Source organism: Quercus lobata, chromosome 3 (assembly GCF_001633185.2).
Source record: "Quercus lobata isolate SW786 chromosome 3, ValleyOak3.0 Primary Assembly, whole genome shotgun sequence".
Taxonomy (NCBI): domain Eukaryota; kingdom Viridiplantae; phylum Streptophyta; class Magnoliopsida; order Fagales; family Fagaceae; genus Quercus; species Quercus lobata.
The window spans coordinates 61,714,436-61,731,680 of NC_044906.1; the positions used below are offsets into that span (position 1 = coordinate 61,714,436).

The 17,245-nt window shown below is 33.7% G+C and overlaps 2 protein-coding genes across 2 annotated transcripts; one reads left to right on the forward strand and one right to left on the reverse strand.

The window, feature by feature from the left end:
• Window positions 1-1,900: 1,900 nt before the first annotated feature.
• Window positions 1,901-7,141, forward strand: LOC115982669 (spermidine synthase 1). The gene is made up of 9 exons (XM_031105337.1): window positions 1,901-2,368; window positions 4,184-4,260; window positions 4,355-4,477; window positions 5,214-5,318; window positions 5,592-5,664; window positions 5,740-5,811; window positions 5,910-6,105; window positions 6,541-6,670; window positions 6,776-7,141. The coding sequence occupies exons 1-9, from the start codon at window positions 2,185-2,187 to the stop codon at window positions 6,839-6,841; spliced, it is 1,026 nt and encodes a 341-aa protein (XP_030961197.1). The 5' UTR covers window positions 1,901-2,184; the 3' UTR covers window positions 6,842-7,141.
• A 1,684-nt stretch (window positions 7,142-8,825) lies between these two features.
• On the reverse strand, window positions 8,826-10,112 carry LOC115981662. The gene has a single exon (XM_031103950.1). It carries the CDS (start codon window positions 9,995-9,997, stop codon window positions 9,023-9,025), a length of 975 nt encoding a protein of 324 aa, XP_030959810.1. The 5' UTR covers window positions 9,998-10,112; the 3' UTR covers window positions 8,826-9,022.
• Between the last annotated feature and the right edge of the window lie 7,133 nt (window positions 10,113-17,245).

Sequence of the window (17,245 nt, forward strand, 5' to 3'; positions counted from 1 at the left end):
TCACTCTCTTTTCCTCCCTCTCTCCGTTTGACCGAGTTTTTGAGTTTAACGAATGTTTTGTTTTGATTTTTGTTTTGATTTTTGTTTGTTTTAAGTTTACATATTGAAATTTTCTATTATGAAATTTGTTTGGAAACTGAGAAAATGTGAAAATTTTGTAGGAAAATAGAATTTTCGAAATGTTACTAAATACTAGAAATCGTTTTTCGGATTATTTTCCATTACAAAACCAAACACCCGGATTTCATTTTTCTTACAAGAATTCATTTACCCTTGTATTCATTTTACACTCAAAATTCGATTTACATTGAACCAAACGTAGCCCAAGTCTCATTAGTTTCTATCATTCTACTTTCCCAAAAAAAAAAAAAAAAAGTCTCATTAGTTTCTGAAACAGTGCCTGTAAGGCAATACAGATATTTAAACAGTGTGGGGACAATAACCATGTGCAAGCCCTTTATTTTTTTTCTTTTACAAATAAAACAGATGTTGAAATTGTGATATAAGAGTAACCCATCAGCTCATGTAAAATTTTGCCAAATATAAAAAGTAATCTAATTTGCATATTTTAAATAAATAAAAAACACCGACATCAATAGATGTAAAATTATACATAAATATACAAGTGTTATAATATATGCACGGTTACTATAACTCGTGTATTTAATATTTTAATATTTTTTGGTAGTATTGGGTTTCTGAGAGAGTGATAGCGAGTGAGAAAATAATAAAAAATTAAAAAAGAATGAATTTTTTATTGAATAAATGTGTAGAATAAATAAATTAATATTAGTATTTTATAAAAATAGATGTGTAAAATAAAAAATAATAATTTTTTTTTGGGTACAAAATGGACAGAAAGTTTACATGATGCTCTAAGTTTCCATTTTTGTCACCCAATCAAACCATTGACATTGAATGATGGGCACGGGTCTAAAAAAAGAAAACAGTAGAAAGTAACCGAAAGCTGAAGTGGCAAATTGTGTAAAATTAATCAAAAAACAAGGCTTAATCTATCTTGCACAAACATCCACCAAACATAGATATTCTGAAACCTCAGAAAAGATGCCTACTGAGTCTACTGACAAAAACAAAACGACCAGACCACCGCAAACCCTAATTGAGAGCCCTATCATATACATTGTACTTGAAAAACTTAAAAAATAAATTAAAATAAATCACAAATATTTAAAAATAACCCTTTTTTAGTAATAAAAAAAATCTTCTCCCCCATGTATTAATAAAAAAAACCCTGTTTTAGTTCCCCAAAAAAAACCCTTTTTGTGATTAGAGAAATATTCTTTCACATATATTAATAATAAAAAAATTCTTTTTTAAGTTTAACAAAAGGAAAAGGTTAATTAATGCAGACAATTATTAGTGAATTATTTTAGGAAGAAATGAATTTTATAGGAAAAGAAGAAAATAATTAATGTTTGAGTAGTTTTAAGACCCCCACACTATTTCATAATTTTTTACTATAATTTTAACGTGATAGATTGTAAGTAGTTGTTTATCATTTAAACAGTTGTGACAAAAGAGTTATGATACTAGATTTTCTCTTAATGTTTTGACAGTTTTTTTTTTTTCCATAAAAATTGCTACAAATGTTTTTAAAAAATAGTTTGTTAACAATTACTACCCTTAAAAAATATGATTAATAAATGTTTTTAAAGTATTTATTAATAAATATTTTAAGAAAGTTCTAATACTATTTTTATAGTAAATATAAAAAACAGTCAAAAAAGCAGTTATTTATTTTTTTATAAAAAATTTCTAAATGCATCGGTTAGCATTTAAATATTAAAAAAAAAAAAAAACCTTTTTGGGTAATAAAAAAATTACTGTATTTTTTAATTATTTTTAATTTTAATTTTTCCTCATAGGGAAAAGAAAAGAAAAGCCACACAAAAGAGGCACAAACACACACAAACACAGTAACACAGTTGCACACAAAAACAAACGCGTCCTTCTTAAGCGGATTCATTCATTTTTTTTAATTGGTTCCCTCTTTATATAAAGCGAAAGAGAAGAGGCAGCGGCAGAGTCCTAAAGATTGTGTGGCTTCTCTCTTTCTCTCTCTCTCTCATTCAGTATAAACCGGGTCTCATTTCATTGCCTCTGAGACTCTGTGTAGTGCTTGTGGCTGTGGTTGTGAGGTTCTAGAGATAGAGAGATAGAGAGATGGCTGAAGAGAGTGTTGTGGGGTCTACTGATGTTCACGTGAAGAGGCCAAGAGAAGAAGAGGAAGAGAATGGGGTCTCATCTGTGTCCATGGAGGTTGAAGGGAGCAACAAGGAACAGCAACCTGATTGTATTTCTGCTGTGATTCCTGGCTGGTTCTCTGAGATTAGCCCAATGTGGCCTGGTGGGTCTTTTTCTCTCTTTCTCTCTTTCTCTTTCTCTCTATTTATTTTTCTAAAACCCCATTTCTGTTTATTGTGGAAATATGTGTTTGGTTGGTTGGTTTTGTATTGGGTTTCTTTGTGTTGTATTGTTTGTGGGGTTTATGGCTTTCTAGTTATATGTTGAGAAACTGAGAGAAAAATGGAACATTTTTTGAAAATTTCATTTTGTTTAAATGATTTTCTGCATCCAAACAGAGCTGTTTATTGATTTTGTATTGGGTTTTATGTTTCTATTGTTTGTGGAGCCTATGCCTATGTAGTTATTATGTTGAGAAACTGAGGGGAAAGTGAAACTTTAATGAAAATCTTGTTTTGTTTTAATGAATTTCCGTAACCAGGCAGGGCATTTTGTTGATTTAGTATTGGGTTTTATGTTGTATTGTTTGTGGGGTTTTATGCCTATGTAGTTATATGATGAGAAACTGAGGGAAAAATGACACTTTTATGAAGTATTTGGTTGATGTATTGGGTTTTCTTTTTAATGTTATATTTTTTGCGGGGTTTATGACTATATAGTTGTATGTTGAGAAACTGAGAGAAAAATGAAACATTTTTGAAAATCTCATTTTGTATAAATGATTTTCTGCACCCAAACAGGGCATTTTATTGATTTTGTTTGGGTTTTATGTTTTATTGTTTGTGGGGTTTATGCCTATGTAGTCATATGTTGAGAAATTGAGGGAAAAATAAATTTTTTATGAAAATCTTATTTTGTTTTAATGATTTTCCGCAACCAGAAAGGGTTTTTTTTTTTTTTTTTTTTTTTTTTTATTTTGTTTGTGGGGTTATGCCCATTTAGTTATATGTGGAGTTTGTATGAGTTTTGTGTTAAATTTTCCATCAGTTTTTTTTTTTTTTTAATTGTATTGGAGAATGTATGCATAGTATATTGTTTGTTTTGTACTCGTATTCATTCTTGTTTAGTTATTTTTCTAATGATTTGTTCAACTTAAAATGATGGTTATAATTATTTCAACTGGTATTGTTAGATAATACTCGTTTTGTTTCAGTAGTTCTTTTCATGTTTGGGGCTTTGTGTCCTCGGGTTATGGCCAATGAGTTGTGGCTCAAATGGCACCTTGTTGCCCAGAAGAACAGGTGGAGGAGGAGCTTGTTGGTTCAATACCCACTCTGTGTGTGACTTTCCAATAGTAGTAATAAAAGAAATCCTTTTCGGGTAGTGTATGTTTATGTGCAGGTTTGAATTTTCATTGATCCTTTTCTGAAGCTTGGTTTGGTGTTTAATGTGTGAATTATCATTTTGTTGCAGACAAATTTTTAGTTATTACTTATGAGCATTTTCTTGTCGGAAATTCCATCAGAAATGTAGTTATAAATAATTGCTAGACATCTGTAAATACTGGTTTGGTTGTTTGATGAGTGAACCTGTCATGTGCCACTCCCTATAGTCTATTGGTAATTTATCTGTTACTTTGAATGATGGAAGATCTTAGGCCAGCAATGATGTTAGAGTTGTATGCCCATATATCTCGCACATACATGTTTGATGTCATTTTTCTATTTGTAGTGTCTATGAAGCTGAATCCCTGTTAAATATTGTAGCCAAATATGGTTTTAAAATAATAGTGCATATTTCTTGATACTGATATGTCTCTTTTGTCAACTCTTATGAATACTACAATCTTCCCTTGACCTTGGTGTATTCAAAATAAATTCCCTTCTATCCACTGTTTCAGATATCTCATCTCGACTATATTAACTGTTCATGCTGCTTAATGCAAAAATCACGAGTTGAGTTTTCTGAAATTATGCAGGAGAGGCACACTCCTTGAAGGTTGAGAAGATCCTATTTCAGGGAAATTCTGAATATCAGAAAGTCATGGTCTTTCAGGTGCGTAACGCTCCAGGATTATAGAAATCATCTTTACCTCCACCTATTTCTGGTCTTCCTTATTATTAACTCTGATCTTGTATTCTTCTGTCAGTCATCAACATATGGAAAGGTTCTTGTCTTGGATGGGGTGATTCAACTCACCGAAAGAGATGAATGTGCATACCAAGAAATGATTGTCCACCTTCCACTTTGCTCAATTTCAAACCCAAAGAAGGTCTCCATATACTTTTAGAACTGAAGAGCTGACTTGATATTCTTCCATTGACTTAATTTCTTTTTGATAATTTTCCAACAATCAATCACCCGCTGATCGTTACCTTATGAGTAATGTCATGGCTAGCACCTTGATGACCCTTGTGATCCATTTATAATTATATAATCTTTTTAGCGTATTTCATTTCATGATTTGGATATCATCATGGCTTACATGTAAAGGTGATTTGTAACGTTATACATATGCATATAATTGAGCAATGGAGGCTTGAAAACTGGTGATAACTTAAAAAATTTGTTTATTACAATTTGGTGCAGGGGACCCTAGAATGATTAACAATGTCTATAAGATGCATTGTCATTAATTGCACCACTGTGATTGTCTTTGGCCTACTGCCTTTAAACTAAACTAATTTTTTTTCTTGGCCTCTTTTTTCCTTTGTCCTTTTCCTGATAGAACTGCAGATGGTTAGTAGTGGAGAAAAAAGTAAAGGAACACATCCATAAAATAGAGAAAAGGCACTTTTTTCTGATAAATACAGTTGTTTTATGGTTTTTTTTTATTTAAATATTTTGTAGATTCCAAGTGTTTTGCGGATTGGCACAACTGGTTCTATTTCGTATTGTAGCTGCTGTTGGAGTTATTATATATTCTTATACTGTTGGAGTTATTATATATAAAGTATTCTTTTTGTTCCCTAGTTTTTCAGTTCACTTATCATATCTTCTTTCTTCAGGTTTTGGTTATTGGTGGAGGAGATGGCGGGGTTTTGCGTGAAGTGTCTCGCCATTCATCTGTTGAGCAGATTGATATATGTGAAATTGATAAGATGGTAGTCGATGTGAGTAATAATTAATTAAAAGTCCATCAAAAAAATAATTGATTAAAAGAATGTCAAATTTTTTGTACTAGTGTTAAGTCAGAACATGATGAGAATAGTTGGCTGGATCTCTCTCTCTCTCTCTCTTCTGACTTTTTTTTAAAAACACTAAAATGAATTTTTGTTGTATTGATCTCTTTTCTACATGAGCTTTAGTGATTTATACATAGATACCCCTATAACATTTATCCATTGTGGAACAACTACTTCAATTGGTAAAATTCATGTTTCCAGGTTTCCAAACAGTTTTTCCCTGCAGTAGCAGTTGGTTATGAGGATCCCCGTGTGACTCTTCATATTGGTGATGGTATGATCAACGAATCTATTTCCTCCTCATCATTCTCCTTCCTATTGTCCATGAACTGATATTTTGATGGTCCAGGAGTTGCATTTTTGAAGGCTGTTCCTGAAGGAACTTATGATGCTGTTATAGTGGATTCTTCGGACCCAATAGGTAAGGATATCTCTGCTACCAATTACATCCTTTATTCCTCATTGTGAACATGAGAAATATATTTTGAATTTAAAAGTTACAATGTTTAATTTGATCAGGTCCTGCACAAGAGCTTTTTGAGAAGCCATTTTTTGAATCAGTGGCAAGGGCTCTTCGACCAGGGGGAGTGGTGTGTACCCAGGCAGAAAGTATATGGCTTCACATGCACATCATTGAGGACATTGTGAAAAACTGTCGCCAGATATTTAAAGGCTCTGTCAACTATGCATGGACCACAGTGCCCACATACCCAAGGTATATTTTTCTGAAACTTATTTTTAATATACCTGTCCTTACTACCAAAAACAAAAACCATTCAAAAGAGATTCCCTTGTGTTTGAAGTTTGAACACATATATGTGAGTGTGCATGCATGTGCACTCTTTTTTTTTTAGCAGGGTTTAGTGCTGCCATTTTTCTTTGGACTAAACTTACTTGCTAAGTCATCAAAATCATGGCATTTTAAAAATGCAAGCTGTGGCTTTACAGACCACCTTACCTTATTTTTGATAAATCAGTTTGTTTTAATGTTTTTATACCCTATGCTAGGAATGGTCATTTTAACACTTAAGGCCCTCTACTGCTGTTTAGCATCTGCATTTTGTTGTGCTTAGTGTGGGTCAGTGGGTGGCGAATGTGAGTGTGCTTATATGATGCTTATGTTTCTTTTATTGATAAATTTGTGTTTCAGTGGGGTGATTGGTTTTATGCTTTGCTCTACTGAGGGGCCTCCTGTTGATTTCAAGCATCCAGTGAATCCAATAGATGCAAATGATAGTCAAAGCAAATCCAAAGGACCCTTGAAATTTTACAACTCAGAGGTGTGATTCTGCTCATCCCAAAGTCTTTTTTTTCTCCCAAATCTCAACACAGGGCTCCTTTAATTTAGTCTAATCTAACAAATCTATCTTTGTTATTATTTTCAGATTCATACAGCAGCTTTCTGTTTGCCTTCTTTTGCAAAGAAGGTAATTGAACCGAAAACAAAATGAGGAAATTTTTTAGAATACAGAGCAGATATGGCTGTTGTAGAGTGCCTTTGATCATCTTCACCAAAATGGTCCATCTAGAAGTAACAATGGAATAAGTTGAGGTTTAAATTGATGTTCTGAGCATTGGATAGAGAGTTGTAGCATGTTTATTGATGGAAAGAGATTGTTTCTGTTCCATATGATCAGTTTTTATTATGGAAATATGGTAATCTTTCTGAGATCTTGCAGTTTTTTTAAATATATATTTTTATGAGTGAGTTTGATCATTCCCAAGAAAAAGGGGGAGGGATATTTGAATCATTCACCTCTGATTTACCTTCCCTTCACGAGGTGTGGCCCTCATTACAAACAGGGCTGCTCCATTAAATTTGTCACTTTTTTTATGCTTGGTGTTTTTTGATTGTGACAATGGGGCCTTACAAGGATTACTGCAATCTATAAACTATAAAGAGCTCTTGAACTGAACCATGGTATTATAATAAGTCAACAAAATAAAATTGAACAGATGTGAGGTTCATTATGCTCCAGCATTCTGGTCCTAACTGGTCTAAACAAACAAGAATGTCCATCAGATTGCAGCAACTAACCTGAAGGAACTTAGAAAGGCACAATTGCCATTTACTAATGTAGTCCTTAGTAGATTTTATTCAAAAACTTGGACATATAAGTATAACCTCTCAATCTAGTTATTGGATTCCAATTGTTTTGAAAAATTCAAATATAATTGTGACCTTTTGCTTCTCATGCCACTCTTACAGTGAAGGTATCATTTAATGACACTCATCCGTCGATAGCCTCAAATTCTCTTCCTACCTCATTTTCTAAGATCTGCTTCTTGCAATCACGGAAATATATCACCCAGACCGCCCACTTAATCAAGTTCCCCTGGCAGAACAAGCAAACCTGTACAACAATTCAACTTCTTCTGTGATTGCATACAATGAAGAGGCATGGGAATTGGGAACCTTAGATAAAGTACCCCAACAAAGAAAACAAGTATTAAAAGAACTCCACAGCTTTCAGTACCCGAGCTTAAATATGCAGGGAGCATTAATGCTTCTGTCCTGTATATCTCCACTATGGAGATCACGATACTCTGTTCCCAACAGCTCTGCATTCCAAGTACACTGTTAACCATAGTGATGCAAGTAACATACAACTTGACAAGAGGACAACATGGAGGGATGTGACAAGAGTGCCTTCAAACCCTGCACTGTTTGTGCTAGTAGAATAGCATCTCGCTGGGAGCCATTGGTTTCTCTTCTGTATATAATTTTGATTCTAAATCAATGGTCACAATCACAGTGAACAGCTTTAGGAGATGGAACACCAGATAATAGAGATCTAGTTGAGTCAAATTATGAGAAGAATAGATAGTCATTCTTCTGGTTTCATGGAGCAGTGTTTCCCAATTATAGTTGAGACTACTAGAGGATTGTTTGAGGATCTGTGAGGTTTCAACCAGAGTTTTCTGAAAACAAATATAGAAGTGAACAAAGAAGAACAGAGGTGTGAGGTGACAAACGTGAAGATGATGAACTTGGATTTTTTTTTTTTTTTTTTTAAATGTGAATTTCAAAGCTTCTTGGAGTTTAATAAAGAATTAAAGATTCTGCTTTGTCAAAATATGCTTGGTCTCCTGCTTCATGATTTCCACTTCCAGTAAAGTTAAATGGGAGGATTCTTTTTAAAAGGAATCAACATGATTGATGGTTATAGTGCAGCAAGAACACTTTAAACACAATTGGCATTGGAACCACCGGTTTGGTTGACCGTGACTTCAAAAACTTGTAACTCATTGTATTGGATTGACAATCTCAGAAAACCGTGGCTTTCACTCATGCACTTAAAACACCAGGGGAAATTTACAAAAGTGAAGTTTTATTTGTTGTACAGTGTACACAAAGTACCTTTTATTCAAAGCTTTAATCAATTCTCTTATATTCCCAACAAAGGGAGTTGCATATACCATAAGAGTAACATGTCTCATGCCACAAAGGCAAGATAAACAACAGCAGAGAGTATTTTTTCCATTGACATTAACTGGATCTACATAAAATTTTCTGAGGAACGGGAGTGATATTAGAAATACATAAATTAAGAACGCAAAAGCTTATCATAATACATTCATAGTTGCAAAATTGACTCCTTACATTGTAAATGCAAAAAACCATTTCCCAGTTATGCAGCAAGTTCAGCATCTCGTTCTACTTCCTCACCAAATTTCTTCTCTAAAGTTCGCTTCTTGCAATCATAGAAATATACCATGCAGACTACCCATTTCAGCACATTCCCCAAGCAGAACAAGCTAATTTGTGCAACAATTCCTATTCCTCCTAGATAGCATCCAAATAAGAGGCATGGCAACCTTAAACCCAGTCCCCAAACAAAGAAAACAAACATTAAAAGCACTCCACGCCCCTTACTACCTTTACAAAAATAAGCAGAAAGAGCCAATGCTTCACCCCCATATATCCCCTCCCACACTGAAATAACAATACTCATATTCCACATAGCACTCCATTCTAAGTATTTTTCTAGTAGTACTAGAAAAACAGCCCCATAAAACCCTGCAAAGAACACTTCAATAATAGAATTTTCCAAAATAAAATAATATGTGACTAACCATATCAATCCAAGTAAAGTACAAGTTGATATGTAGAGAACATATATGGATGTGATAAAAGTGCCTCTCAATCTTACTCCACAAATGGGTTTATGTATCATCTCCTTGAGAGTCATTGGTATCTCTTGTGCATGTATCTTTGATGACAAATCAACAGTCACAATCACAGTGCAAAGCTCAAGGAGATGAAGTGGCACCAGATAAAGGAAACCAAGTTGAAGCAATTCATAAAAAACATGTTTAGTCATCTTGTTGTATATGAAGTTAGGTACAGGCCAACCTGAGTAACCAGGACTTTGCTTTAGGATATCATAGGTTTCAACCAGAGTCCCTTGAAGGAAACTTTCATAGTAAACCATGAAGCCAAAAAGAGGGAGTGAAGTCAGCAAGATGATGATGATGAAGTTGAAGTTCTTGAAAGTGATTATTAGAGCTTCTTTGAGAATATCAAAGACCCCCAGCTTCTGGTTTTGGATATCATGATTCTTCTCAATCAGATTCTCGTTCAGCATAATATGATCGCTGTTCATCTCAAAAGCTTTCTTTTGCAAGCTCAATGTTAACACAGTCGATGGATGAAGATGATGAGAGTGGACTTGACTTTCATTTGCTAACAGAACACAAGATAAGATAGAAAAATGGTGTCATGGACCCAAAAGTCTTTGGCCCACTTAATTAATTAAATAATTATTTTGGAGTATTTTGACTATTTCAACTTAGTAGTTGCGATTCTTTCTCAAAAAAAAAAAAAAAACTTAGTAGTTGCGATTTTTCGCCACTGAGAAGACATTAAATCAGACAGAAAGACTAACCCGTTGGATGGTTTCCATGACCAATTCAAAGCGGATCATTTTATGGACTGTTTAGTTAAGCTAATAGGTTCTTTGCGCCATAATTTATTAATATGAACCATTTATTCCATCCCATCTAAAAGGCATTTCATTCACGCTTTTTTGATAAACTAATATGCCTCCAATATTGCCATACACTAATCCTTCAGTCCCAAATATATACACTGCAAGTTGTGCAGCATAAGCTGCACTATATAATACAACAAAAGACACGATGCCCAAGGCACCTCACAATAGCATTGTTGTTTGTTGCTAATCATATTGATGCTAGTAGTATACAAGTTGACAAGAAGTCAAATGCCAATTATTTAATACGAGTGCCTTAAAACCTTGTGCTGGCAAATTCTAGAATTATAATTACACAAGTATAGAAGTACAATCATAATAATACAGCTAGTACAATGTGTGTAACTGGGCGTGGACCTAAGAATAACAAAAGTACCCTGGTGGATGAGACTTAGTAAAAGATCAAAGTACCCTGAAGAAGATGATGACAGGAAAAATGGTATCCAATCTAGTTATGTTTAGTCTGCTCATGAAACACATTATTATTTGCAATTTGAAATTTTGAATTAGGGCTGAGATTATCAAAATAGATAGGTATGGGAGAGGAGAGAGTCCATATCTTGAAACAATCATTGCAACCAAAGAAGCTCAGAAGTGGTTTCAATCAAGGCTCAATACTTAACCTCTATGCTAGAATGAGCAACTACAGTTTGTCTATTGTTGCATCGTGAAATGAGGGAATCACCAAGTAAGAAGCAGAGACCTGTGGTGAAGTGGCGATCAGTAGTGTCTTTGGTTCAATTGACATCAGTGTAGGCCTGAAGCAGTAGGGATAATCATGAGAGAAGTGGAGCCCATGGTATAAGGTGCCTTTGATATAGCAAAGAATGAGAAAAAATGCTGCAAAGTAAGTGATTCACAAAGTTGCCATGAACTGAATTTCTCAATTAAAAACATATGAAATACCTTCTGTCTTGTCAACATCAGTGTAAACCCGAAGCAAAAGGGATGCTTGTAAAAAGAAGTGGAAGCCATGATACAAGGTGCCTTTAAAATAACGAAAAATGCGAAGAAATGTTGCAAAGTAAGTGGATCACTAAGTTGCCATGAACTGACTCACTTGATGAACAACATATGATCAGGGCAGGTGATAATTAAGCAGACAAGGCTCCTAACTAACTGTCTAAAGAGGTTGGCATCAAGGACTCACTATCCTCGAGAGTGAGATGAGCACTAGAATACGTTGGCCTGTTAGACATAGTAACTAGCTAAAGAAAAATAAGATACCCAATAAAATAACTAAGCATACCAAGAGCATTCATCTTGCAATGTTGAATAGGAAATTGCTTGAGATCATGGAGGCCATCTGAGACATCCCCAATGATGATCATTTTGTCAACATATAGGAGGAGAGGAATAGTATAAAGGGCAAAATTATAGGAACTGGCATTATTCCCAAGGTGAGAAACTATGGAGCTAAACTTAGTAGGGAAAAGTTAACAGATTTTTTTTTTACAGCTTTTTATATTTCCCATGAGAGCGGTATAAACACTTACGTAAAATGATCTATTAACAAATGTCTTAAGGGCACTGGTTAACTAGACCCAACTTAGAAAACCAAGCTTGAAATGCCGGTTTAAGTCCATATAATGCTCAATGAATATAACAAAACTTATGAGACAGATGAGGGAGGATAGGAGGATGCTATATTTAGAGTGCGTTTGGATTGGGCGTTTTCTGCCCAATCATGCGTTTGCGTTTTTCCATTTTGCTTTTTTTTTTTTTTTTTTTTTCACGCGTTTTGGGTGTTGCGGCTACTGTTCATGCACTGTTCAATGAACAGTAGCCGCAAACTTTGACTTTTCAAAATTTTTTGGACCAATCACAGCACATCGTGTATTGTTCACGGACCCACAAATTTCACTTTTCAGCAACTTTTTCATTAAAAATGGGTCCCACGATACTATTCACACATTTAAAAATTATTTCGCTACAGTGTTTTTCAGTTTTCAGTTTCAGTTTTCAGTTTTCAGCTGTATCCAAACGCACCCTTAGTCCTCTTCACTCAGACCATCATTGAGAAAGACATTTTTGACATTAATTTGACAAAGTGTACAATACTATAATAAATGCGTTCATAGAGGAAAGACGGGCAATAGGAGCAAAGATCTCCTTATAATTAATCTTATATTTTTGTTTGAATCCTTTAGTCACAAGACGTTCCATGTATCTCTTAACAAAAGCATCTAGTGAGACTTGATCTTACAATCCCATTTTACACCCAACAGTAAACTCCACTGGAGATAGATCAACCAAATCCCATGTATTTATCTTGGAAAGTGCATGAGTCCATCCAATTACTCTTACGTTGCTGGCTACCATAAAAGGTTAGAGGTAGCCTCATAGAAGGTGCAAGGTTCATGCAAGGTAAACAAAATATGATAATAGTGATAATCATGAAGATGAGATTGTAGTGCTCTTATCCTAGTTGAGAGGCGAAAATTAAAAGGTGGTGTGAGGTCAATATCATCAGCTGGGCTACTATCCTTAGAAGGGACAAATAATTATGTCTCAACCGGAATAGGATCATATGTATATATGGGCTAGAGTGCGAGACTCAGCTAAAGCATGTGAGGGTGTGGTGGTTGGAGTGGTCACAGGCAAAAGTAGATTAGGGTGAAATTGATAGGAGCTGTGGAATGATATGAGCTGTGCTTGCTGAAGTGATAAGCAATGGAAGTTAGTTGCATTAGCAGTTAGCCTTGGCTGCTGAGTTGGCATTTGTTAGTTAGGATTAGTTAGCACTTAGCAGTTGATATTGTTGTAACAGATTTGGGAGGGAATTGTACTATAAGAAGCTATAGCTAATTGTAAAGAATCATCTCAGAAATGTTAAGCACATTGCTCTCTTTCTCTTCATTCTCTTAGCTCTACCCTCTATTCTTACTTCTCTCTTCCAAGGAGGCCTAGTTCCCTCTTAGAACTACTTCAATGACATAAGAATCATTTGATTCTTATCAGAAACCATGAAAAGAAGGGATATGAGAGAGAGAGAGAGAGAGAGAGAGAGAAGAAGGGATGCGGAAATTGAAAAGGCTATAAACATTTTGTATTCCTAAAAAACAACATGAGATATATGACAAGATATCCTAAGGTGCTTGGAAATAGGATCAAAACAACTGTAGCCTTTATGTTTAATAACAAGCCCAAGAAAGCAGTAGAGTTTAGAGCATAGTTGAAGTTTGGTTTGTCCACGAGGCTGCTCAAGGACAAAACACACACTAGTATTACTATTTTCATGCATGATCTAATAAGTATTACTGTTTATTTTAAATATCTATATATACTATTTCACACACATTTGGTGGTGCCCTTGTTATAATTATTAATCACAAGTTGCCTTGCCTGTGTAGAGCCCTTTGAGAATTTTCAAAAAATGAATCTTAACCAAAGTTGTATCTTTTTTCCTATTATTTTCCTTTCTTGTTCTCCTTTGGTGATTTTACCTCTACTCTATTTTTTCCTTCTAGGTTATAGGATCAGATCAAAATCATCTAAAACTCAAACTTGCTGTTTCGTGGCCAGTCCTGAACAGGGAGTAGGACACTCTGCCGTAAGGCTTCTACAATGGGAATTATCTCATTTGTCCTCGAGGACAATTACGGCAAAGAAAGCCTGTAATCGTTGTTCAAATCAATAGAAGTGGACATGGTATTTTCATTCTAAATGGACGGGCCTCTCATAAGTATTTTGGATTGAGTAATGTTACAGTCGAAAGCATTTTTACAAATCACATAGCTCATTGCCCATGGCCCGACTTAGTAGCCCAACGGCCCATCAAACTAATAGGTGGCTTGGGTTGTTGCTGTTGAGGCCTATGGGTAGCCCATTAGTCCAATGGGTCAGGTTGTGGACTAGTTTTTATGCCCATGGGCACTTGAGTAAAAAAATTTAAATAAGTTTTAAATTCTTTAATTACTTCCTTAAAAAATAGATGAATTATTTTCTTATAAAAGTTGATTTGTTTCTTATAAAATATAAAAAAAATAATATGCTAACACAAGTTCATGGGTAGCCTATTAAATCCTACCTGCTAAAGACAAAATGGGCATTGCCTATGGGCAGAGTTGTGGGTTGGTTTTCTCTTTTAGCATAACTTGACCTAGCTCATGAATTGGTCTACAACCCACTATGCCCAACCCATTATACCCACGGGCCAAGTAAAAATGGGTCGGGCCAGCCCAACTCAATCCATTAATGACCCTTAGATGGGGCAAATGTTCATTGATTCTCATATTTGCCCACTATCTACATCATTTTTTTACTTACTAATAACCATTCATCGCATTAGCAGAAACAAACGTGGGACTCTCAAAAATGGAAGAAGGGATAGGCATGGGCATAATATAGGATAGAGTCGAGGTATCTTATGGGGTAGGGTTAGGATTTGTTGTGCAACATTTGTTTATGAAACATCAGTCCCAATCCCACCTATGATGCCAATTGTTGATGTAAGAATTTTGCATAGCCAATCTAAATTCAGAAGTCCAAACACCTACAAAAAAGAGAGAAAATATCGAAGAAGTTTCAAGGGTGAGCCTTTATGGTGAGTTACAATGAGTGAGGTTTTGAATTACTTTTGAAAACTTGGGGTTTAATTTTTTTATTTTTTAACATTTAGGGTTTAATTTGCTACTGTTGAAACAATAAGTCATTAGACCAAAAACTATAAGATTTCATTTGAAATTTTTCTCTATATGAGAGAGAGAGAGAGAGAGAGAGAGAGAAATGTGTGCTAGCAAATTTGTACTTATAGAACTTTTTTTCTTCTTTCTTTTGAAAAGAAAATTACATTTATGATTTACCATCGCGTACCCTTAATACGATGATCACTACACAAGAATAAGTGTTTGTAGAGTGTGAGGGTAAGGGCCGGAGTTTAAATACCTAGAAATGAGTTTCACGCACATATACACTTATGTTAAGTTAAAGTAGAATTTCTATCTCGTACAATTTTTTTTTTTTTTAAATTTTGACTTGGTGATCTCATATTTATGAGGTTAAAAAATTTTAAAATACAAAAAAAAAAAAAAAAAAAACCCTTAAATTTAAGAAAACAAAGAGAAAATATTCATAAAAAAGACAACTAGACCTTTATTTGTAACACCTCTCTAAAATGTTTATTTATCATAAATATGGCAAAATAAATGTATAAACATTTTTCATAATACTTGATTTCATAAATATTTCATGATATTTTAAATACTTGATTTCTCACAAATACATTTAATTTGACCTCTTTTTTAATGAATCAAAATTGCAAAGATTTAAAATAGCAAATATACATATTTTTATAAGACAAAAAAGGATCTAACACATGGTTAGATTGTGTTGATGTGATGTGATTGCTTGTTTTTGTGATATTGCAGGTTAAGAAGTTTAAGCATTTGTATTTTAAGCAAATGGAAGACATTAAGGCATTTAAGAGCAATATTCCCAAATGTTAAGAATTCTCTATTTTAAGGACTTTTAAGGAAGAAAAATTCAGAGTTGAAACAAGTGAAACAACTAATTATTACTTTCCAAAAGCAGGTTGATTCTCTTGTAGGTTAATTACATTGCCTTGTAGAGAATCTCGCTAAGGTAGGACAATAATACCCTTATAATTTTTTTTTTGAAGACTACACCCATATAAATATTAATTTGGCGTTTGACATTAATTTGATGTCTCTATCAAATATTGGATTGTAGAAACTAGAGTAATAAAATAAAATTAGAGTTTCTTTTAGTATATACATTTTTAATAAGATTTGGCATGCCTCTGTTAAATTTAAAAAGGTAAACCTTCAAAGCAAAATATTAACCTATTTCTCAAACACGTGAAAACCAGTATGGCAGTGACAGTTCATGTATATTCTCAATTAAAGCTAAGTATATGTCAAAACAATCATGAAATTTAGTAAATCATATATATAGGAACTCTAAATTTCCATTGATTACTCTAGTTTATACAACTCAATAGTTTATTAGAGACATCAAATTAATGTCGAACACCAAACAATTAGTTTGTGAATGAATGAATATCTATGAGAGTGTTAACATCCTACCTTAGTAAGATTTCATGCAAGACATTGTAGTTAACCTGCGAGAGAAGTAACCTTGTTTCAACTATGAGTCCTGCTTCTTTAAAAGTACTTGAAATTTCACTCTTCAATGCCTTGATATCTCCTTGTTGCTTCAAACAAAAATTCTCAAGCTTGAAATTCTACAAAAGCAACTAATCATGTCACTTGTACACTATCAAACCCATATTGTTAGGAACTTTTTGTCATATAACAATATGAATAATATATATTTGTACATTTGTTTTTGTTATATTAATACATTAATATTGGCTAATTGTTAAAATGTAAACATATTGATTTTTTAAATACATAATGTGGTTGCAAAAGTAAAATAAAGGTTTGTGATTTTGATAACTAAAAATATTGGGTTAAAAATAATGTCTCTAATAAAAGATTCATTCTCAAACTAATTGTTTAATATTACTAAATTATCCAAAATATTCGCTATTAATTATTTAATACATATTCTTTCTTGTATTCTTAAATTTTAAACAATTGATTCATCCATACTAGATTCACACCACTTCTTGAGGATGAGCTGATGAGGTCAATTTTAGCGTGATATATTTCATCTTCTTGTAAAACACACAAATTAATCTTATATTGTAAAGAACATAGTTGCATTATGATTCTACATGTATAGTTAGATTGTTGGACTGATTTTTCTAATGTGTGTCCTTGGAAAAGGTACCATGACATTTGTAAATTTGGTAACCATGACAAGTGTCTTATTGGGAAATGCCATGTGGAAGATATTTCATAGATGTCCATCACTTAAGAAGATTTGAGACACTTG